General features: G+C 38.4%; 1 protein-coding gene across 3 annotated transcripts in view; it reads left to right on the plus strand.

Annotated features, from left to right (window-relative positions):
- UBE3D (ubiquitin protein ligase E3D) overlaps positions 1-25,761 on the plus strand; it is a 141,538-nt gene that overhangs the window by 7,320 nt on the left and 108,457 nt on the right. For all 3 annotated transcript variants that reach the window (XM_037039378.1, XM_037039376.1, XM_037039377.1), the window contains exons 3-5: positions 2,738-2,828; positions 13,777-14,008; positions 19,987-20,056. In XM_037039378.1, coding sequence (XP_036895273.1) covers positions 2,738-2,828; positions 13,777-14,008; positions 19,987-20,056 — 393 coding nt within the window. The remainder of the gene's footprint in view (positions 1-2,737; positions 2,829-13,776; positions 14,009-19,986; positions 20,057-25,761) is intronic.

Raw genomic sequence — 25,761 nt, forward strand, 5'->3', positions numbered from 1 at the left:
AGGGAGAGGAGGCAATATTTGAGCAGAATGGCGGAGATGGTCCTATCCATGTAGAGACATTTTCAAATAGAACAGTACAAATAAAGAGTCTGCAACTGAGTTTGATGCATAATTTGATTTTGATTGTTGCTGTGCTCATCATATGTCCAATATTTTGCTACTGGCACATTGATTCCTTAAGATAGTAGAAATGTTTCTCAGAATAATTAATTGAATAAAATTATTGGTTATTGCATCTCTTACCATGTAAGTAATATATCTTGGAGGATTGAAATGATGTAAAAATGGGAAACAAAGGCTGTAACAGACTGATATTAAACTCAGTATCAGAGGGGGGTGTTAAGTTTTCCAGCTGCGCCTTCAGACTTCACTGATGCCTCATTTTAACCAAGCCTTTCATCTGAGCTGCATGGAGTCTAGAGGCAGGGTCAGCCCGACTGTTTTGAAGGGCCCTTTCAGAGATGGGAGCATACTTCAGTGCCCCTGAGTCTCTTTGCTGGCTTTTCAAAGGAAAAAGAAGATAGAGGGAGTTTTGCACCTTTTTTGCTCATGTCCTGGATTGATGAATCACTAGTGTGAGTTAGGGATGAGAGGTAGGGAAAAGAAATGTCATGGAGATTAAATAGTGTTTGGCATAAGATAAACACTAAGAATGACTGGTGGAATATTGAGAAGAATGAGTCACGGAGGTGGGAAACACACCAGCAGACCCCCTGGGTGTACCCTGTAGTAGGCAGAGGAAGTGGTACTTCAGGGAAGAAGCCCTGGGCCTCTGACCCGCATCAAACCATCACCTTCTCTTCAGCAGTGATGAGTCACAATAGTAACCACAGCAGGAATTTTTTTTTTGTCTGCACATAACTTGGGAAAAGACAGTCATGAAAGCCTCAGTGGGCTCTTTTCAGTTCTGCGAGTTCTCTGAGACCACAATTTTAGGTCCCATACTGAGGAGGTATGAGACCTTTCAGACACAGAATTGGTTTACTGCCTGCCCATATTCTGCGACAGCTGATACACAAATGGCAAAAGCTGAATTATTTAAAAATATTTAAAATCAAACATTGTTTAGTTTTGACTCGAGGACAAAATAAATTGACTGCTGTGTGTCGGTTTGCATATTGTTTGTATTCATTAGTCTCCTGTTTCTTTGTATTTCTAAAATGTGCTTTACTGAAATATCTGAAAAGAAAAGCTTTCGAAGCCCTGGTCTGTGGTGCATGAAAGGGCTATGCAAAATAGTCCTCAGTGCTTAATTGCTTCAGTGCTTTCCACATAATAAGTGCTGAATGAACAAATATCAAATAGATGCATACTGATGTAAACTTGAATCAGAATGTATTGTAGCAAGTGAGTTGAAATTTTTAGCATTCAATTGTGATTCAGGGTTTTTAAAAACTTGGCTTTTCAACTATAAGAACTTTCTTCTAAGGACTATAGTAAACATACTGTTTTACTGTTTCGAATGCACCCTAGGTCTAATCATGACCCTTACATGGAACATAAAGTCTGATACAGCACCCGCATTAGGATGCTCCCTTATCTGAAAGTTCTGACTTGAACCTGAGCCAGAGGATCATGCTGGGTGACCAGCAGAGGGCAGTGTTTCACTGAAAATTTGTTCACTGGTTCTGAAAAGAATATTTTGGATGCCTTACCCAGGTCTACTTAATTTTACAATACATACCAAGTAACATAAACCAGATCTAAGTTGCTTGATTCTGCCCTGGTTGGTGTGGCTCAGTGGTTGAGTACTGGCCTGCAAATCAAAGGGTGGCCGGTTCGATTCCTAGTCAGGGTGTATGCTTGGGTTGTGGTCCAATCTGTGGTCCAAGTCCCTGGTAAGGGGCATACAAGAGGCCACCACGTGTAGTTGTTTCTCTCCCTCTCTTTCTCCCTCGCTTTCCCTCTGTGTAAAAATAAATAAATAAAATCTTTAAAAATAAATAAGTAAATAAATTGCTTGATTCTAGTGGGCATGACCTCATTTCTTTAGATTTTTTAAAATAGACATGTATTTGTGTGTGTGTGTGACTTCTTCATGGGTGTGACTGGGGGGATTTTTTTTCCTCCATGAATAAAGTAAGGGAAACTAAGAGAACATACTGCCTTATGCTGTACTTCACATAATCAGGGCGATGTATGTTTTTCAACAGCTTTAATCAGAAATTGAGTTTTGCTGTTGGAAGATTGAATTCTTCTTAAGGAGCCATTCCATTCTCAGGAACCTGTCCAATAAAGACCAGTTTCAGGATTTATTTTGTTTGTACATACTAGCAAAATGCTAGAGTGGACATAAATCTTGTTTAAATCAAATTAAACCTAAAGTTAAGAGCTTTATTTACCAGCAGTCACACTGATGAAAAAACTATACCTCAGACATAGCAGAGTGCTGAGCATGGCGAAGCTCCGACTGGTCAGCCTGGTGTGAAGGAAACTGCCACTTTCCCCTCATTGTTAATGTTGGTGTTTATGGAATGAGAGAAGCAACAGTAGGTATGTAGGTTATGCGGACAATCTAGGGCAATGCCTAGCTCTGAAGCACTTGGCAAAATCTGTTGGTTTTGAAAACACTTCACAATATTTACTTCTGGTCGAGTCATCAGCTAATACTAATTAAATGTGTAGATCATGAACAGTATTGATCGATGGTGATTTATTGTGGCTATTAAACTCTATACATATGATAACATGTATGTCCCAAACCTCTAAGATGTCTGTTTTTGTTGATTTCCTTTAGAACTGATTTCAATGTTTAATCAAAGCTCACCCACCCGAGGCTGTTGCACGTTTTATTGCCAATCCTGTGGTGAAGTCATAATCAGGGACAGGTAAGGAATGCATTTTACACTGGTTAGTTCTGCGCCTGGCAGTGGTTTTCTCTTTCCTATCAGAAGTTTTGAAGTACCTGCCAGGGAACAGTGTACGGCCTTAAAGTGAGAGCCAGCTTAATGTCACTGTGAACAACATCAACCATAAGACTCTCCAGCAAAGACTCTGAAGCAGTTAGCTCTTCTCAGGGTGCAAAGCGGAGCAGTAGGGTGCTTGCTCTGATGAAGGGAGGGTTCTTTCTCTTGGTGGAAGAGTCTGTTGATCCCTGAAACATCTCTCTTTTGAAAACAAGACATGGGACCTACTGCATGTTTATCAGGTTGGTGAATGAGGTTCTTCTCCACATTAAGTGAATTTTCTAAATAACAGAAGCTTTTGCAGCACAACTTTTTATTTGAAGTATTTCTATTAGTGCCTTTCTAAAATCCACTTCCTAGTTCTCTGCTTATTAAAGCAGAGCATATAGAGAACACAAATTAACCTTTTCTTGATGATTAGGTTAACCGTATGACCTGTTCTTTCAGTGTGCTCTGATTGCCCCACCGAGAGGGAAAGAGCTCTTTGCTGCGCCCGTCGCCTTCCCTGGTTGTCTCTTTCATTGTTTTCCCATCTGCTCCCTTCCTCCTGTCAGCCTCCTTGTTTCTGGGCACAAACCCTCCCCCCTGATTTTTCAGCTTCTGATCACTCATAAGCTGCAAAGATAGTTGGAAACCTCATTCTTATTAACAGTATTTATAGAAAATGATCTAGAGTTCTTTGAGAGGTACATTTCCTCTGAGACAAGTGCCTGAGACTTACACGTGAATGGACCCTTCTCTGTCTCTGAAACCCGCTCCTCCTGCAGGGCTCCTTGTCTCAGGGCAGGCCACACCTCTGCCTGCATCCTCAAGGTAGAACCCTGGTGGTGTCTGCTTGGGTTCCTCCCTGTCCCTCCTGTATAGTCTGTCATTAGGTACTTTTGCTACTCCCTCCTCTGCATTTCCTACAAGTCCACTTTCTTCCACCCCAGTGCTCCTACCTTGGGGGAGGTCTTCTCACCTGATAGTATTTGTTGCCAGCTCCTTATCTGCTTAGCCTTCCTCTAGGTTCACTTTGTCATCACTTCCACACTTCCCAGGGGTTATTTCCAAATGCAGTCGGCTCCCTTGTTCACACCGTTCCATATCGTCCCAGGCAAATTTCGTAAGACCTTAGCATGCCATGCTAGGTCCTTTCTACCCTCTTGTTTTAGCCCTTTTTTCTTCCTTGTCTCCCAAAACAACACACCCTTATTTATACACATTGTGTGCACAGCTCAGCCTGCCTGCGTTCCCCAGTCTCTCCATGCTGTTCTCTGCCCTAATTGGAGTAATGAATACTCTCTCCCTTGGAAAGCAGCCTGTACTCTCATCTCTCTCCAGCTAGCTCCTAAGTTCAGCCCATAGGGCATCTACTGCCAGGAGCCTTCCCTGAACACTGGGTGGATTTATGTGCTCCTCTCATGTTTATTCGCCTGTCTTCCTGATTAAACTGTTGGCTCTAAAGGTGGGGATAGTCTCACTGATCCCTGTATCCCTTATCCGGGCTCATATTTATAGTGCAGGTTACTATAGTGGTTAGCAGTACAGACTCAGAAGCCAGACAGTCTGGGTTTGCACCCACCATTTATTAGACGTGACCCTGGGCAAGGTACTCAACCACTCTGTGGCCTCAGTTTCCATTTTACAAATAATATAAATAACAATAGGAGCTACCTCATAGGGTTATTTGGAGGATCCAATGAGTTGAAGTGTTTATAACCATGCCTAGCACATGGTAAGTATTCAGTATGTGATAGCTGCTGCTACAATTATTTTACCATCATCATTTCCAGCATCAGGTGTCGTTCCTAGTGAACAGTGCTCTCTCAGTACATTCTCACTGGGTTGAACTGAATAAACGTTAGGGTGTTCATTTTGGCCTTCTGCCATTCTCTCTGGCTTGCTTTATGATCCCTGGCAATGTCTCAAGTAGATGAGATAACAGAAAGTTACCTCAGTGGAAGCAGGGGCTTGTGAGCAGAGCATCCTCAGAATGTTTGTCTCGGGTAAGAAATGAGGTGGCTCTCAATCTGTAGAGGGGAGGGGAACGTCCTTGCCCCGAGTGCCGGAGGGCTGAAGTTGCTGCAGCGTGTGTACTCTGTGGCGGGCTCGCTTTAGTTAGCCCGAGCAGTCCAGAGGATCCCAGGTTACATGGTAGTTTAACCAGGGAAGCTTTCCTTCCCAGCAGGTTTCAGGTTTGGTTTCATTCTCACGTGAAGTTTCTTAGGCGTGGGTGCCTGTGCAACAATGAGGTGACCTAGTAGTTACAGTGGGGACAGGTGAAATGCAGTGTAACAGTATTTCCTGGCACTGCTCTCGCTGAAGGATATGCTTGTTCATTATTGGCTGACATGTGTTTCATTGGAAGAGAATGATGAATACGAAAGACCTTTACCTGCAGTCCCCATTTTTCTGTTCAGGAACTGTATCTTCTGTTTCGTGTCAGTCCTTACTACGGTTTTGGGATTGAGAACCTGGGAGGGCTTAGAAGCTGACACTGAAAGAGCACAGTATTGAATCTCCTTAACCCCGACACTAGGAGGCCACGGAACGTAGAGGTGAAGGGCAGAGAGGGACCTGGGCTTGAACTTGGCTTCACCACCCAGTCACTGGGGAACCTGCTCGTATCACCTCAGCTGCTGCTGCTTTCTTTTTTAAATTAAATTGATTAGGGTAACATTGGTTAATAACGTGTGTTTCCAGTATATAATTCTATATTACATCATCTGCATATTACATGAGATGCTCACCACCCATAATCTAATCTCCTTCCTTCACTATACATTGGACCCCCTTTACCCTTTTCCTCCTCCTCCCACCCCTCTTTCCCTCTGGAAACCTTCATACTGTTGTCTGAGTCTGAGTTTGTTTGTTTGTATCCCACACATGAGTGAAACCATGTGGCTCTTGTCCTTTCTCATCTGATTTATTTCACTTAACATGAATATTCTCAAGATCTGTCCATGTTGTCACAAATGGTACTATTTCATCTTTTCTTATGTTTGAGTAGTATTCCATTGCATGTTTCTACCACATTTTCTTTATCCAATCATCTATTAAGGGACACTTAGATTGTTTACATGTCTTGGCTGCTGTGAATAATGCTGTGATTACCATAGGGGTACATATATCTTTAAGAATATATGTTTTTAAATTTGGGGGTAGATACCCAGAACTCAACTTTCTCTTAACTAGACATAAAAAAGCCTATTTTCCAAACTTGTGAAAAGAGTTTAAGGCTGTAACACATAGAATATTAATGCTCAACAAGCCCTTTTTAATTGGTTCTATCAGCCCCTTCTATAATTGGTCTAAACTCCCTTTTCCATAACTGGTCTTACTAGCAAACTAGCAAATTACCTTGTTTAGTGTTTCAAATCTTTTTTATTCAGGACTGTATTTTTTAGGTGTGCCAGGGGATTGGCCCACCTTTCTCCCTTTTCTTTCTGAGAAGGGAACGGTGGACTTGACTTAGCCCTTGCCTCACTTAAACCAGGTCACCTGAAAGCCATTTTCCTATCATATGTGTGTGTGGCTTGTGTATGCTTTTTGGACCACAGAGAAATCCTTAGCAGGCAGTTTAAGACCTAGCTTACATCCCACTGTCAGGCAGTGTGCCCTGTGACTTTGTGTCATGGAAAAAACCTGATTCCTCCAGTATCTGCGCTAGGATTTTTTGTTGACTGTGTACGTTGAACCCAATGGTCTTACCGTTTCTCCCTCAGTTATCTATTTTATGCAGTGAAAAGGGCATCCTCTGTTCTTGTTAAGTAGAAAATAAAGGCAAATGTATCTCAGTATTTAAAAAAAAAGGCTTGTATATGTTCTAAGAAAATCAACTAATTATAGGCATTTTTACCAGGAAGGCACCTTGAATAAATCAATACATTGATTTATCTGCTCTGGAAGCTCCTCTAATAGGAGCATTAGAGCAGACTTAAGATCCGCTTACCAGGTAGCTTTATTGCCTGGGAACAAGTAACTTAAAAAAATATATATTTTATTTATTTATTTATTTATTTATTTATAGAGAAGAAGGGAAGGAAAGAGAGAAACATTGAGTGGTCGCCACTCACATGCTCCCACCTAGGAGCCTGGCCTGTAGCACAGGCATGTGCACTGACTGGGAATTGAACCAGTGACCTTTCAGTTCACAGGTGGGTAGTCAGTCCACTGAGCTACTTTAGCCAGGGCAATGGAATAACTTGCTTTAATTCCCTGAGCCTCAATTTCCTTATCCATAAAATTAGGAGGTTGAATTAGATAAACCCGTGAGCCCTGCCAGCATGAAAATGCTGTGATTAGTGAACCTCATAAAGTTGTACCTGAGTTCTGTGATTTGTGTAATTTGGATACTGCAAGACTAAGGCTCTTCCTTTTTTTTTTCTCCTTGTCAAGAAAATTATAGAAGTAAGGTGCACAGGACTATTTAACCTATTAAGACTCATTAATGGCTTTTAATACTTATCACTACCAGGGCACATGAAATCAGCTAAGTACTGTAGTCTTTTTTCTTAATTTAGGATTACATATTCTTAGCTGTTTGCTTTGGTTATTTAAAAACAAGTACTGCTTTGTTTCTTTACAACAAAATTTTTCAACTTGCATTTTTACTAGTTCAGCAGAGTTTTTCTATAAAAGTTGTATGAACATGTACAATTTTTTATGATGCTCTTATTGAGACCAACAGGCCTTAGTATCAATCATTAATAATAGCAGAATTTATCTTTGTGAATAATTTCGAAAACAGCTAAATGGTCATTGTGCTTGGAATTTTTCTTTCTAGAAATAAATTCATGTCAGACTTTAATTACATCGCTTGGCCAGATTTTCAAACATATGCCTTTTGATTTTCAATCAACTTGAAACTTCTCTTTCTGGGCAGGCTCTCTCCACTCCACCTGCACCGACAGAGCTCAGTGTCAGCCCGGCAGCTCATAAGGGCACTGAAACACTCAGAATGGACTTTTTGGAAACATTAGAAGATGTCAGAATATCCAACCAGTCGATTGGTCTACTTGACAGACCAGCTATAATTATAGTCTGAAAGTAACTACTCCTGTGAACTCAGTCACTTTTCCATGAATGAGAACAGAGAAGTGAAAAAATTGTTCGGGCACAAACTAGATTATTGGTAATATTGCACAAACTTTTGGAATAAAATGATTATACTTGTATAGGTCTAATCATACTACATGCATAATGGTAATAAAACACACAGCTAGGTTCTTAGGATCTGAAACCTACCCGTTGGATAATGCCAGCTGAATTTATCTAAATTCCAGCAGCTGTATTTTGAGCTTTAGATATTTAGTGTTATTCTTAAAATTCTTTTTTTAAAGATTTTATTTAGCTATTTTTAGAGAACGGGGAAAGGAGGGAGAAAGAGAGGGAGAGAAACATCAATGTGTGGTTGCCTCTCAAGTGCCCCTTACTGGGGATCTGGCCTGCAACCCAAGCATGTGCCCTGATTGGGAATTGAACTTGCAACCCTTTGGTCTGCAGGCTGCTACTCAGTCCACTGAACTACACCAGCCAGGGCTTATTCTTAAAATTCTTAATGTCTATTTGATTATAATTCAATCTGTAGAAGCACTATGTTGTTATCATTTGTATTTTCATTGATTAATAGTTAATTTTAAGTTAAAAGGTATTTCATCTTCTTGTCTATATGTTTAAGTTTTAAATAAACATCATCAATTAATTTTGATTGAAATTGTCTATTTTAAGTTATGTTACCAAAAACCTTATGCTTAAGATGTATTAAAATAACCAGCAAGTTTTAATTTGTTATAAACATGTTGTTGCTCATCTTAGGATTTTAAGCTGAGAGAAAACTCCAGAGATCATTGTACTGTTTTCCTGAGATTCTGCAAGTTTTTGCCTTAAAACTACTGTGGAAAAGAAAAGATGTCTATTTTATTTTGAAAGTTCTCCTGGGAAGTAGATCAGATCAGAGTTTCGGTTTTCAATGTATACACTTTCAGCTGAGCTGTAATTAAAATATTCCTTTTGTTCTTAAAGGATTCATGCTTCTTCAAAATGTCAGAAAAATTCTGCTGTACACTTTTATCTTTGCAATGACATGTGAATTAGTTACTTTCTTGCTCCTGAAGTCTTATGTAAATATGGTAGGATATATTATAACTTTTATTCACTGTGATATGGGGTCAAGTTAAGTTTGAAATATCACATTTTATACTAATGTACATCAAATTTCCCACATCTCTGTATGTCTTGGTGCAGTTTCATTTCAGTGATCATGTATGAGATTTTGACATTGCTGTCTTTTGTATTTTATTGAGCATCTGTTTATTGGGACAACATGCAAAATGTTAAGAGACAGGGAATCTTAGTGATGGAGAATATCTAGGAGCCTGTTTAGGTCTAATTCCCACTATCTACAGGCACTTTCATTTGCCTTCTTCTTCTTCTTTGTAAAAATTCAACTCTGACCTATCACTTTCCTGCTTGAAATTCTGTAATGCTTTCCCATCTGTATGTAGAACCACGTGCCTGCCTCTTAGGTTAGCATGAAACACCCCACACGGTGTGCCTCTGTCCCACCTTCCTGTTCTTTACTGGCATTCTCCTTTACTGGCATCGCCAGAGGATGGAAGCTACCCCAAGGGAAAGGAGATTTGGAGCCATGAACACTGAGGTTAAGATCCTGCCTTCAGTCATCACCTCTGGCTCTGTGAACTTGTACAGATAGGCCCATTTCTGGGCCTATCTTTCCTCCTCTGTAAGACAGGGATGCAAATTCTTATCTTACAAAGTTGTGGTAAGCATTGCATGGGAAAGATATGAGTGATGCCCACCAGAGGCCTTCTTGTTTAACTAAACATGCAGACTCACAAGAGCACCAAGACCCCAACTCTTGCCAGCAGGGCAATCTCAGGGGTTCCTCTCAGCAGGGGTCTTGAAGCAGTTCAAACAAGTGACAGCTTATAGACCTGTACAGGCCTCTAGATTCCCCGTAAGACACCTCTCCAGGTATGAAGCTCAAGATCCGCACTAGGCAGGTGCAGGAGCTACCCTGGGAAGACGCCTCATGCCCTAGGCAGCCATTGTGTTCTGTGGCAATTCTTTGACATAATTCCTCATGGAGGACTGCATTCAGGAAAGTCCAAAGCATGGCATCCTCCTCAGATTTGTACAGCTCATTCATATTTCCTCCCAGTCCAGATGCAATTTACCAATCAAGGATCACTTTTACCATAAGCAGTGTTGCCTAGCAATATAATTGATGTCTATCATCTACTTGGTTTCCAGGGGAACAGAGCTAGGTGGTTAAACCAGAGGTCAGATTCCCAAGAAGCAAAAGAAAAGATTTGTTAACTCTTCTGTTTCAGTATGAAACAGACCCACGCAGGGGCCTCACTTACTAAAGTTATCAAAATATGCTTGTTTATTCCTTTAACAAATATCTGAGAGCTTACACTGTGAGTCAGGGCTTGAGCCAGACACTAGGAATTCAGAGGTGAGTTGAACAGATACGGTGCCATTTTCACCTTGGTTCCTCCGCTCGGTGATGCCCTCAGTTCCGTCCAGTGCCCTAGAGAACTCCTGTCCATCCTTCAGAAGTCCGAGTTCAGTGTTGCCTCTTCTCTGAAGTCTGTATATGCTCTACTCCACTTGCACTTTGTATGCATTGCTCTGAGTTCGTGTTGGTTTTGTAAATCCATGAATGAATCCCCTAAAGTAATGCATCAATTTTATGTGCATATGGGAATGTATGTTTGAAGGGGCTATAAAGCTTTCACCGGGTTTCCAAAGGAGTCGGAGCTATCTCCCCTCCTCCTCCTCGGTCCCACAAGAATTTAGAACCACTATTCTGTTATGAGCATTTAATGTATTATTACTTTATTTGTTTATTGGTCTGTTTCTCCTGCTAGAACATGGGTACCTTGAGGAGGGTCTGTATGTATTAATACTTTTTATCGGCAGAATGCCTGTTTCATAGTAAACTTTTGGAAAATGTATGTTAAAAGAATCACTTTTCGTGTTTTTAACAGGCTCAGCAGCTTGAATATGAAGCTAGTGGTGCAGCATTTCCTGATTGGAAAGGGGACGCCCTTCATTACATTAAACTTAACAAAATCATCCTTCCTTATTCTTCGCCATGCCCTCTGGGGCTCTAAGTGAAATGTCTTCCACATTGTAATTGTCCTTGTATGAGACTCATAGTTGATTGGGGAATCAAAGAAAAGGGAAAAGCATTACAAAATGAAACATTTGCATTTTAAGTATTTTAATTTAAAACATACAAATGTACATTCATTTGCTGATATTTTATTTCGGAACCAGCGTCTTTTCACTGACTATAACACCCTGGTGTGCAGCTTTTTTCACGGAAGCCATCCAAGGGTCATCGTCTGCAGTTTTCGGTTCGGGTTTCTTGAAAGCGAAATGAAAAGTGACATGTTGCTGAAGCAATTAATGTCACAATTCTTCTAGATTTTTACTTTTTCTCCTTCTCTCCAGTGTTCTATAGTTTGACCTCCCCCATTCCACCAGTGATTTTTCTTTTTTCTTTTCTTACAACTGGCTTTTATTTAGTTTGGCATTTTTAGTTTTCAGAGGAATAGCAACAACACGTATTTCTTTGGATCACGTAATATTTAGTTAAACTATGTAACAAACAGCATGGACACGTGGCATGCTGTTTGGTCTGCGATCAAAGACCACTGGCTCCTAGTGAGCCCATGTCCCAATGGAGGGGAGCAGAAGTGTGAGAGTGTTCAGGTTGCTTTGAGCATTCACATGCTTATAGACCCTAGGAAGAACTTGAACATGTTTCTCTTTTCAGTTTTTCTCAGGATATATTATTTTGTATAGCTAATATAAGGGACTACTTAATTATAAGGATGCTCTAAGTATAAAAAATAATGGCAGAGCGGAGCTTAATTTCTCTCTTCTTGAGTGTGACCTGGACTCATGTCTGAGGAATAGCATATGCAGAGGGATGAATAGCGTTATTTGTAGAGAAGCCCAGCAAATACCATCTTAACCAAGTGATCAAGATGAACAGCCCCAGTGGGAAGTCATGCTGCTATGGTGTAACCTCTGATAGGGCGTGACAAGAAGGACACTCTTCCTCAGTGGCACACTTCCCCCAATCCTGTAATCTCAGTCTGATTTTGAGAACATCAGGCAAACTCAGATTGAGAGGTATCCTGCAAAATACCTGACACTTACTCCTCAAAAATCTCAAGGTCTTGAAAAATAAGGGAAGACTAAGAAATTGTTACAGATCAGAGGAGGCTAGGGACACATAAGGATGAATTGCAATGTGTTATCATGAATTGGATCCTAGAACAGAACAAGAGGACATTAGTAGGAGACCTGGGGAAATCCAGATAAAGCCTGTAGTTTTGACAAATCTTCCATGGTTATATAAGATGTTAACATTACGGAGAGCTGGCTGAAATATATGTGAGAACTATATGTACTATTTTTGTAACTTTTCTAAAATCTAAAATTATTCCAAAGCAAAAAAATTTATTTAAAAAAATAGTGGAAGAACCCTGGCTTGCAGGTTCAGGTCTGGTCAGGGCACATATGGTAGCAACCAATTGATGTTTCTCTCTCCCTGTCTCAAATAAATAAACATATCTTGGGATGAGGATTTTAATTTTAAATCCTCATCCCAAGATATGTTTATTGATTCCTATGAAATGAAATCATAAAAGAAAGGGTTAGGCTATTTGAAATTTAAGATAGCTAAACCAATTTAAAAGGTAGTAACACAACAAAATATTTGTCTCAGATGATAACAAAGGATAATATTTTTAATGTAGAATGTACTTTTATAAATTAATAAGAATATACTAATACTTCATTGGAAAATTATCACTGATCACAATTCACAGGTGAAAAATTGTAATCAATAAATTTAAAGGCCAGTTCAATCACACCAGTAATTAAAGGGTTGTCAATTAAAGCAATATTGGAAACATTTTCACCCATTACGTGACAAAATGGTAGTATTCAATTATGAAAAAGGTAAATGGGACAGTTATAGATTGGTGTATAGCCTTTCTGGAAAGCCGTTTGCCAATACAGGTATTGGGTTTAAAAATATGCATAGTGCCCTGGCTGGTGTAGCTCAGTGGATTGAGCACAGGCCTGCAAAGCACACGATGACGGTTCGATTCCCGGTCAGGGCACATGCCTGGGTTGCAGGCCAGTTCCCGGTTCCCAACAGGGGACGCACGAGAGGCAACCATACATTGATATTTCTCTCTCTCTCTCTCTCTCTCTCTCTCTCTCCTTCCCTTCCCCTCTAAGATAAATAAATAAAATCTTTATAAAAAATATGCATAGCATTTTTACTTGTACTCTCACACAGGATTATTTTCCCAAGTAAATAATCAGCTATCTATGCAAATTTTCTAAGAATTTAGAAAATTTTGTACAAGGCTTTTGATCATGAAAAATTCAAAACTTAAATATGTAACAATGAGGGAATGATCTAAAAGTTTTGTCATTCCTATGAAATAGAATAGAGTCATTAAGATTCATGAGATAACTAACTCAAACAATGAAAGCTGCATACAGTTTGTGTATATCCTCTCCTCTCAGACCTCGTGTGTGTGTGTGTGTGCAACTATTTCTCCTGAAAGGATGGCAAGGAAATATACCACTGTGTACGAAGTAGTTACTTGTTCTTGGGTGGTAAGGAAAGGGTGATTTTTGTTTGTTTTAAACCTCTCTGTATTTTCAAACTTATCTATAGTGGGTATATATACATTTGTAATCTAGAGGGAGATATAAACACTGCAAGCAATGTGGTTAATGTTTTTTTTTAATCTTTCATGCTGATTTAATTAAGAGAATGTCACATTTCTATTTTGTTCTGTTAAAGTTTTTCTCTTCCCACTAGGAAGCTCCTTAGGGTGCTCCCCTTGCCGACAGAGAACTGGGGAGCCCTGGTCGATGAATGGTGCTGTCATCCGGACCCCTTTGCTAATAAGCCACTTTATCCGAGAGAGAATGACTGTTTTATTGGAGACTCTTTCTTCCTGGTGAATTTAAGAAATGATCTGTGGCAGCCAAGACCTCAGGTAGTTCCAGTGGCGATGCACTGTCTTTCTTCTGAGAACCACTTTAAGTTGATAAAATATCTTTTCAGAACAGATGCTAATTTAGAGGTTGACTTAGAAAATGGCTTCTTCTATCTTTTTCCTTTCCTTTTTTTTCCCCTCTGGAAGGATTGGCATTTAGTAGGAGAAATCATACCAAAAAAAATTATACAGTAAGGTATAAGAAGTGTCATAAGAATGTTCTACCAGAATGCAGTCTTCTCTCAATTCCAGGCATGTTACACAGACTGTTTTATAAAGACCAAAATCCATTATTTTCAATTGCTTCTATTCTCTAGCTCTACTCTATTTTTTTAAATTGCCTTTAGAGAGCGAGAGAGAGAAATATCGACCTGTTGTTCCACCCATTTCTGCATTCATTGATTGCTTCTTGTATATGACCTGTCTTGGGATCGAACCCACCACCTTGGCGTATAGGGATGAGGCTTTGACCAACTGAGCTACCTGGCCAGTTGGGGCTCTAGCTCTGCTCTACGGATACAGGAAGAACATATGTCCTTCGAGCAAAACAGCTCACAGAGGCTGAAGAAGGAAAAGGAGTGTTAGCATTTTACAAACCAAATTGCCCTACTTTCTTGTTTTCAATACAGTATTCCATAATACATGTACATCTTAGCCTCATAGTCTGATTTAAATTGATATTGTTCTCTTGCTCCAGAACAGTTGCTACGTAGTTAGGCCCATAGTCTAGACTTCTGCTCACGTCCTAAAAGCAGATGCTATCAAGGAAGAGGACAGAATGGAGTAGCCCAAGCGTGAAAGTGAAACTTGTGCCGCGGGCTCCACGTTGGTGGTTGAGGACGTGAGGTCAGGAGGCTGTTACTATCCGAGCTGCTTTAGGGAGAAGACAGTTTCCTCTTACTGCAGAGAGCAAGCAGTTTACTGCACTTTAAGAGAAAATCAATGTCATTGATTTGGCCCTTGTGAGAAATCGTTCTCCTGATGGCAAGTCAATGCGGATGTGATTTAAAAGTAAAGAAAAGCATTGCCAGAGAATTTTCGATGTTAACATCTGATTATTGGTAGGGACAAGAGCAATGTATGTTAAATTTATTTGGAGCCCATTTAATTTTTGTAATGAGAACTAAGCCACTTCAGGAGATGTCCAGGAGTTGAGCAGCTCTTAGGCTGTAAGTTAGTTTATAAAACTATTTTCTATTTTGAGGGAGATTAAAGTTTATCAAATAATGAAGTTGTTATCTAATTATTTATATGCCTTGTCTCTCACCATAAACACAAATCCCTTTATCTAAATATGGTTTACTTTAAATTATAGTATGTAGGCCTTCTATAATTTTAAAAGAAAATGGTAAGAAGTTAATAAAAATCTGATAAAGTTATATTAAATGTGATATTAAATTATATTTTATAATAAATTTGTATACTAATACTATATTGTTTTGTGTGTTTTAACTTTCAGTTTTATGATTAAGGTATAAATTTTAAAAAAATATTTGGATGGCATGAATGGAAGAGGAATAGGAAAGATGAAGAGAAACCATGAATTTTAGATAAATTCTTGGTCTTTATATTGAAATATATTCTTCACATTTATGTCTTTATCAGTTATACGATGCCACTTACAAGATTTTCTCTTAACTGCAAACAACTATCCTTTTTATTTAAGGAAGACCCTTCATACTTAGACACTATGGTTTTTAAGATCAAGGAGCTGGGAAATTAATGTCACGACTATCTGCTATTGACAGTGTTGTTTTCAAGTTAGCCTAGATGGAAGTTTCACTTTAATTGCATATTGCAGCAGTTGAAAGAGTGTGCCTGTGACCAAAATAGTAACACAAGTTTGGAGGGACTGCTTAAACAATGCTCTCAAGGCTCCTGTGGGAACAAGGCTGCTCTGTGCTGTTGAAAGCCTATTTTTCCTATCACCCAGTCTAGCCATCTAGCAGGGTTTTGAAATGTCACACGGTGAGACAGCGTCCTAATGATATCTCTTGGGAAACATTTTTTTGGTGAGACAATATCAGGGGTCCTTAGAAATTGAAACAACACAAAGGAAAATCAAAACGAGACTGGGAGGCTAATCCACCTCTGAGCTGTGGAACCATCTCTCAGATGTATTGATTCAATTAGTCACAACAATGGCTTCCATGTTTGCTCTGTGGAGTTCCCACACTGTTAGGCCATTTCATTGCAGAACTTGCTGTACTCTTTCCTTTAAGCATAGGTCAAGAAAAACGTATTACAAAGCAAAGTTTCTCTTTAAACAAAATTAAAAGTGTTACACTATTTTAATTTAAAAGATCCGATGATAAAAATAGCACAAACACACATAAGGTCCTTCACATTTCTTTCCTTCAATATCCCCATAGAGTGTACAGTATATGATTTGTGCTTCTGTTGTGCTTCTGTATATTATTAGTGTGGCCATGATGTATATCTTTTGTTTTCAAAGATACCTGCTGAAGGTTTTCCTATTTTTGCATTTGTTTGTTACCTCCTGTGCTATTTTTGGTGTCTACCAACAAAAACTTTGTATCTTCTAACAAGGTGGTAAGGATGGCACTTCAACCTTTTATAAGATTCATAAAATTATTCTAAAAAATATAGCCACATTTAGGACTTCATCCTATTTTTTAAAGAACAAATAAAATTGAACTTCAAATATATTAGAGCTGGCAAGTATGACAACCAGCTTTAACTTTTTTTTCTTGCCTGGGGTACTTAGCAATAATTTATTGATTTTGGTAATTTGTTTTATAAATCCATAACAGTGTCTTTTTTATTTCCTTAGAATAATGTGTCAGACTTTGTTAACACTCACAAATGTAAACAGAACAGAATTATAAACTTCAGTATACCAATTTGTTCATAAAATATGCTTTATCTGTTCTGTTCCTTTTATTTTTTTTTTCTGGCAAAATGCCAAACATTATTACTTGAAGATACAATGCAGGCTGTATACAATTTTCCCAATTGTATTAAAAGTATACATGACTATCAGTTTACTTGAAACAAAATCCACACATTTGGTTGTTTGAGGTAATTTGCTTTTTATTGACCAGATTTTATTTTATTTATTTTTTAAGATTTTATGTATTTATCTTTAGAGGGGAAGGGAAGGAGAGAGGGAGAGAAATATCAATGTATGGTTGCCTCTCGTGCGCCCCCTGCCGGGAACTGCATCCCCTGCTGGGAACTGGCCTGCAACCCAGGCATGTGCCCTGACTGGGAATCGAACGGTGGTCATGTGGTTCGCAGGCCCATGCTCAATCCACTGAGCTACACCCGCCAGGGCTTGACCAGATTTTAAAATCCTGATTACCAATGTCTTAAAAATGTATAATCTCATTTTAAAAGCATACCAATAACATTAACTTTTCTGGCTTCATTGAAAGACAAAGCAAAATATAGTACAAGTAAATGAAATAAGTAACAGAGTACCAGGTGAAAACTTCTGCTTCAAATAGAAAATTTCCTTTGCAGCATTGCTTCTCCAGCACACAGTATTAGTTTTCAGTAAAGCCCTTAGTTTTTGCAAACTTAATGAGGATGGTCCGACTTGACTTGTACAAAATAGGATAAAAAGTGTCTTTAATACCAATTTGAAGCCGTACAGATAGATTTTACCATAAGAAAGCATGAAACTACCAAAATGTCAAACTTTACAGTTGAGCATACTAGGTTTTTGAGCTACCTTCTTCCTGTAACCTTGCCTGAACCTGAACAAATTGTCACCTGCCTTGTTTTCTAGGTTTGTGCTTTCTGACTTTCTTTTGATCTCTAACTAAACTAAGAAATACATTTTTTACATCAAGATTTTATAATACAGACACACAAACGCACCTTAAATAAAAGGTTCTTGAAGTAGTACTTACTGTATGTTTGAAGCACTGTGGTATTTTCTATTCTATTGTATTTTTTTAAACTCAGGCTGTCACCCATTGAATTAATTCCATGAATTGGTTTGGAAAATACTTGGCATTGTGCATAGAAGCATAAGCTTTAGCATCTAAGGAACCAGGATTCAAATGTCATCAGTATCAGATACTAACAGCACATCTATCGAACAATTTAAATGGGCTTTGTTTTGGGGAAATACGAGTGTACTCCCTTATACTAATCTGTTAAGTCTTATTTCTTAGGTGAATTGCACATGTTATCCCACATTAGAAAGTCACTCACTTAGACCAACACTCTGTTCTGTGATTTCCTAAGAGAGATGGCCTCATGGCCAGCGTTGCCGAGCTGTCTCCTCCCTGCCCACTGTTACATGACCTTGGCCATGCTGCAGTGTATCTGGGTGAGAGAAACAACTTCATGGCTTTAACAAAGGCATTACTATGGATGTAAAAAGAGCATTCTTTTGCATTTTCTTTTAGATTTTTGATTAACAGACAGTGACTGTCCAGTAAAAAGCAAAACATCGGTCCCTTTGTGGGAAGGCATGGATTTTTTGTCCATTTCTGGAATGATGTGGGATAAAAGTATATTTAGGTAACATCCATCTTAGTAGTTACCATGCACACAGGACAGTTCTTCATACCATTCCTTTCTGACCCCTAATAGACAACTCTGTGAGTTGAACACCACTACTAACTCCATGCCACAGAGGAGGAATCCAGCATAAGATAGTTAACTTGCTCAAGGTCATAAATTTAGTAAATAACAGATTGGGATTTGAACTTGGGAAATCTGGCCCCAGATTTGGGCTCATAACCACTTTTTTATTGCTTATAACATAATCTCTACAATGAGCCACAAATTAGGAAGATTTTTTTATCGAGGTATAAATGACATATAGCATTGTATTACTTTCAGGTATACTATAAGATTTGATATTTGTACATACTACAAAAGGATCACCACAATAAGCCTAGTTAATATCTATCACTATACAGTTATAATATTTTTCTTGTGATGAGTACTTTTAAAAGTCACTCTGATCGCAACTTTTTTTTAATTTTTTTTAAAGATTTATTTATTTATTTATTTATTTATCTTTAGAGGGGAAGGAGAGAGGAAGAGAAACATCAATGTATGGTTGCCTTTTGTGCGTCTCCTGCTGGTAGTTAGCCTTCAAGGAACCGGCCTGCAACCCAGGCATGTGCCCTGACTGGGAATCAAACCGCGATCATCTGGTTCACAGGCCCGTGCTCAATCCACTGAGCTACGCCAGCCAGGGCTGATCGCAACTTTTAGATATGCATTATAGTATTATTAACTGTAGTTGTCATGCTCTGCACATCCCCAGGACTTAAACCTATGTTATAACTGGGAGTTTGTCCCTTTTGACCCCCTTCACCCGTTTTTGCCTACGCCCTAAATTCTACCTCTGGTAACTACCATCTGTTCTCAGTCTCGAAGACCATTTTTTTATTGGCTTAATAATTAGGTGACTGCTAGCTACTTTAATCTGTATCCCAAATGATGAATATGGATTTTTGAAGTTTAAGAATGTTTCAGGAACTTGTCTCAGAGCACTGTCCATCTTTCCTGTTACAATGCATATCTTAAATGAAAAAATAACATTATATGAATAGGTTACATATTTTTAACTTCTGATGGGTGGTTATAAATTATAGATTACTTTTACATAAATTACACTGGGCTGGGAGTCAAAATCATGAGTTCAAGTTCTGATTCTTCTGTTTTTAGACACATGGGTAGGGATAAGTGACCTACCTTAGTTGCCCACCATCTGCCAATTCTAAATGGTTCAGGTGTTTGGAGGGTTTTTTGGACAATGTAAGGTGCTTCTTGTTCAAATTACTTGGCAACATGAAGATTGTCCAGAAGTGGCTAGGTTTGGAAAAAAATCAGTCTGTTCATTATTCTGTCTTTAGACTTGAAAAAAATTGTGTCTGTAGATGTGAATTATGCATACAAGCTAAATGGATTCCTAGTATTTAGGGGAGCGCAAAATAAAATGTAAAGTTCAATGTATGCCCTAGAGACTATGTTAAAATTATATATTCCTTTAAAGAAAAGCCAAATGACATTTAGATGACATTTTTTCTGTTCTACAGAAACCAAAGGCAAATACCAAAGTAATTTGTAAGCGTTGCAAGGTAATGGTGGGAGAATCCATGTCATCAGGTAAGAAAAAGCCAAAATGATTTCCTTTTTGTTAAAATAAAACCAATAGAAGGAGATTTTACAGGCATACATGTGAAAGTTAGATGACTAATATATGTTCTAGAATTGATACCTTTTAAAATAGAATCGACTAACATCATCCAATATGCTAAGAACTTTGTGTATTTTGGCCTTTATAACTACATGGTGTTGAGTTTTAAACATTAAGATGTTGGGTCATTTTTAATATTTCATATTCTTTGTAGATATAAAGCAGTTATATAAACTTTATACTTGTGTCTGTCTTGAAGACTGGAGATTTTTTCTTAATTCAACTGCTCCATCAGAAGAGTTGGTTGCCGGAGATGATGGAAGAGTTGCTTTTCTTGGCTGCCCTCTACCTCAGAGCCGCATTTTGGGGCTAGGGGTGGGAGAGAACCTGTTAAAATAGAAGAAAACACTTTCTGAGTTCCGTAGTCTGTTCCTTGTTCTTCTTCCCAATAATGTTAATCATACAAAGTCTATTTTAAAATGTAACAAAGAAAATCCCGATAATTAAAGTGTATCACTATTTGAAGATATAGTTTAAAAATATCTAGAGAGCTACAACATGCTGTGTTAGCTTTGTGGGTGATGAATAATTATTTTTAATATAATTAATTAGAAGATGTGGTTTAAGTGAAGCTATTGTACTTACAGACATTTTTGTTGGTCTTTTTTCTTTAATTATCAGACTCTTGTAAGTACTTACTTCCTCACTGTGAACAGAGAAGAATGAGCAGCAATAAAGGATGATATTCTCAATGTTATTTTTGGAGAATGAAAGCAAGCCCTTTAAGCTACAACTTAGAAAATTCAACTGAATTTAATTTTTTTAATTCTTTTCACTCCACCCTGAAGTTAGCCAAAAAATCGGTTCAGGAATGAACAAGATACACATCTGCAGAGCCAAAGAGAAACAGAGCAGAGACAACAGTGATGTAAACAAGAGGTGTAAGCAATTTTTCCCCCAAAGCTGTAAAGCTGAGAGACACACATGGGAACGAACTTGCCAGTGTGAGGGGGGCGGTAGCCTAGGTATCTGCGGAGATCACCTGGGTGAAGAGTGAGCCAGTATTCCCTGTAGAGCCCCAGAACTGGTCACAATTTGGGGACAGCGAGAACAGGGAAGTCAGTCTGAGACAAAGGACTGGAAGCAGGAGTTGAGGTGTAAATACGGAGCTCTAAGACTCCCAAGTCTCCTCCTCCACTTGCAATTTGCTTATACTCTCCACCTAGGGGATTAGAGAAGCCCTTCCCCGACTTTTTTGTTGTTGGAACAATGGAAGAGTACCAACCAGAGAAGAGATTCGCAGGCACTGATTCTTAGGGGTCATTCGACAAAAATGACCTTACATTCAACCCTCCTACGGTCACTAAGCCTTCCACCTACACCCAAAAGCTTCCTCTTAGCATTTTATTACCTTACACTGGAATATGAATGGATTGCTTAGAATCAGTAAATACTTGAGAGAAACTCCATCAGGAAAGAGACCAAATCAAATAAGTAATCAGGTAAGCATAGTAAAGGCACCTAGAATAAACTAATTTTATATAAAACAGAAGAAAATCTTAAAACCAAAAAGGATAATAAATGTTTTTGGAGGATGGAATAATACTGCCTTCATAATTCAGAGAATGTAGAATTAAAGATGTAATGACTTAAAAAACTAATCAAAGCGCCAGAAGATAAAATTAAGGAATTAGCTTAGAAATCAGAACCAATCAACAGAGACTGAAAATTGGGAGAGGAAATATTTAAAAAACATCATCATGTAAGTTTCCTGAGGACAGGGATACCGTCTTACTTCATTTATCACTGTAACCTCAGCACTTGAAACAGTATCTGGCATGTGATGGGAGTCTGGGAGTATATGTTGAATGAATGAATGAATTGAGCCTTTTGGAACACCCAACGGGTGGATCATAGTAATTCTAGAAAGAATAGAGACAGTCTTATGTGGCAAATTATCAAATAATAAAAATACCAAACGCACATTCTAAGGTGACTTTCCAGAGCTATGGCCTATGTTTATCAATAGAAAAGCCCACTAAATGTCAAGTGTAATTAATGAAGGAATGGGAGGGAGGCTACTCAAAGTCACACCACTGAGCAATTTCTGAACAGCAAGGATGGAGCTTCCAGAGAGAAAAAACACTGACAGTGGACAAAGGATTAGGAATCAGAATGGCACTGAACATAATAGCGGTATGGGAAGCTAAAAGACAATGAAGCAATGCCTTCATAATTTAAAAGGGAAAAAGATTTTCAACCCGGGATTCTATACACAGACAAACCATCAATCAAGTTGAGGAATACAAATACATTCTGGAAAAAACAAGATTTTAAAATATAGATGGCAAAGGTATATTTTCCTTAGGAATCTGGCATAGGATATTTAGCACCAAAACAAGGGATTTAACTTCAAGAGAAAAGACATGGAATTTGGGAAACATCATCCCACACAGGAGATGGAGATGAGGATGTCTCGGGTGAGGGACGTGCAGCAGGCCTGGAGAATGACAGCCTGAGTGGAGTCCAGGGCAGAGGGATTGTGGTAAAGACGCTTTCACATTTCGGGTGAAACTGATACACTTTTTTATTTGTTTGACCACATGGAACAAATAATCTTCAGACAAATCACTTCACTGTATAGGAAGAATTAACTAACAGTGTTTGGAAAACTAAATACATGAAGAGAAAGCAATTATGCACTGTAGGAAAACAGAAGATTGAACAAGAAAGGAAATGTTGCCACAGTATCGTGGTCACAGTAATGCAAGCACTGAGTATTCATGAAGCCAAAAATCTTTTATGATGTAATACGTAAGTATATTAGGAGGTCAGTATGTGCTGAGTTTGTGTGAGGTGATGTAGGGGTGCTATATTCACACCTACCCTAAAAGTTAGTTAGTAGGACCCCACTTCCAGAAACAGCAGCACAAAGAAAAGGGACAGTTTCATTCTGTAGAAAACAAGTACAAAACTGTACAAGTTCAAAAAATTGTGAACAACCACTGGAAGGCCAAAATGAAACAATGATTTGAGAAGTGTTTAGTTTTGAAAAACTGCTGTGGCTTTTGCTTGTAAAGACAAATTTGTGCCCTGATGCTTTGGGGCATAGCCATCCTCTCTGCCCCAACTTGCACAGGAAAAACTCACAGCTTTAGCATTTACGGGTGGTAATTTTGGTTCATGGTAGATAAAGGAGAAATTAGAAATTAAAGAGGAAAAATTGGGGAGCAATAGGACCATAGACAGGCTGAGAAGTTTACTTCTTCACACAACTCTAGTTGCTAACGTATACATGCTCACAATAGATGCCAGACAGTCCCGTAAGAAGTAAAAGCTTGGGGAGACCTGCAGATTTGCTGTGCCTTGAATTGCGTCCTTCAATGCACACGTAACTTGAGCAGCACAAGGTGGAAGCCTTACTGGCTTGAGGTAGTTGAGCAGAACTTCTTCCCAAATTTTCTGACAGTGTAACTATGCAGGTACAATAAATATTATCTGGGGAACCAGGCCAAACAAAATAAAAATGAGCAGAGCCATTAGGGGCTACACACTATGGAAAAATGTATTTCACAGTTTGAGTTCAGGCCAGTTAATTGACTGCTATATCTGTAAAACAACAACCTTTAAAAGAACAAAAGACAGCCTAGAACACAGTGTGTTACATATGGTGTCTTACTTCCACCTGGAAATTTTAGGCATGCAAAGAGGTAGAATAGAGTGATTCATATGCAAGGAAAAAACAGAACCCAGTGAACAGTGCTGAGTAAGTGCAAATATGAGATTTGGCAGACAAAGGTATTGAGCAGCTATTATAAATATGGCAAAGAATTTAAAAAGCTTCTTGGGTGAACTAATGGCAAATCTCAACCAACTGGAAACTTAAAAGAAAGGACCAATTGATAATTGTAGAGCTGAAAAGGACAGTAACTGTAAAGAATTCACTAGAATAGCTAAGTCACATATTTAACATGACAGAAGAAAAAAAGTCATTGTAGGTTAATAGAAATTAACCAACCCAAAGAACAGGGGGAAAACAAGTCTGAATCAGAATGCATAGGACCTCAGAAGTGTGTGGGACAATATTGTTTTTCAATCCGTGTGTAATTGGAGTCTTAGAAGGTGAGGAGAAAAACAGGTCAGGAAAAATTTTGTAGAAAAAAATGGCTGAAATCTTGGCAGATTTGTGGAAATATTAACTTTCAGATCCAATTATTGTAATAAATCTCAAATAGGATAAACAAGAAAGAATGCTTCACCCAGGCACATTGTAGTCAAACTGATAAAAGCTCAAGATGAAAAGAGAATATTCAAAGTAGCAAGAGCAAAACAAAACATCACATACAGGGATTTCATGAGACAACCGAAGCTGGCCTGGAAATGATGGCAGCCAGAGACACTAAAGTGAGATATTCAAAATGCTGGGGGTGGAGGAACAACTGTCAACTAACAATTCTATATACAGCAAAACTATCCGTCAAAAGGGAAGGCAAAATTAGGACATTTTCATGTAAATAGGTGGAAGTAATGCATTACTAGAAAATCTTCTCTACAAAAAAATGCTAGGGAAAGTTCTTCAGGCTAAAGTGAAAGATACCAGATGGTAATTGGAATCACAGGAATGACTGAAGGAAACTCAAAAGAATTCAGCACAAAATCGAAGTCACCTTTTCCCTGCATTTTGCCCATTCTCTGCAATTAGAACTTTTGTTTAGATTGCTTTGGGAAGTAAGGACAGAAATCAAAGACTACACAGGATGAGAACCAAGTAAGTGACTACACAAAAATACAAGACCCTACAGCACCACACCTTTACAGTGAGGGTGAATAAAAAGTGGACCAGCCCTGTAGGAATTACAGACAAGTAGCAATCCTTTGGGGCTTTCGGGAATTTCAGGTCTTGGCCATTCTGCCTTGTACTAGAAATAACACCACGTACCTGGCAAAATCAAATGCACATCACTTCTGGAGAAGGTATCTTCATGTAAAATTCATTATTCCCACAAATAATTTTTCAAGTGCAGTGTTCACCATATAAGCGAACATAAATAAGCAAACAAGTAAACTAGACTTCCATCAGTAAAAACTAACAAAAGCAGGAAACAATAGAAACAGACTTCTGTTACTGGAATTATCAGATATAAACTGTAAAACAACCATTCTTACTGTATTTAACAGTATAAGCAGTATAAACAGGTTTGAATATATTGAAAGGAAAAGGAAACTATAACATTTGGAAAAGATTGACAGCAGAATCTTTAAAATACGTAATTGAAATGTAAAATTCAGTGGGTGGTTTAATGGCAGACTAGGTACAATTTGGAGAAAGCATTAATGAAAAGAAGATGGATGAGCAAAAATACCTGTAATCCAGTGAGAGAGAAAAGAAGGCAAAAATATAGAAGAGAGGGTAAGAAACATAAAATATACACTGAGAAGCTCTGACATATGTTTAACCAGACTTTTATAGAAGTAGAATGGAGCATAAGCAATACATGAAGAAATAATTGCAGAGAACTTTAGACAAGTGATGAAAAAAAACAATCTGCAGATTTAAGAAGTCCAGTGATTTCTAATTTAATGAAGCCCAAGAAGGAAAATCATATCAAATCTTCTGCAGCTAGATACAAAGGGATACTGCAGAAAATAAAAAGCAAAAATAAAATCTTAAAAG

Source organism: Sturnira hondurensis, unplaced genomic scaffold (assembly GCF_014824575.4).
Source record: "Sturnira hondurensis isolate 20B ecotype Veracruz unplaced genomic scaffold, ASM1482457v3 Scaffold0025370, whole genome shotgun sequence".
In the NCBI taxonomy this organism is placed as follows: Eukaryota; Metazoa; Chordata; class Mammalia; order Chiroptera; family Phyllostomidae; genus Sturnira; species Sturnira hondurensis.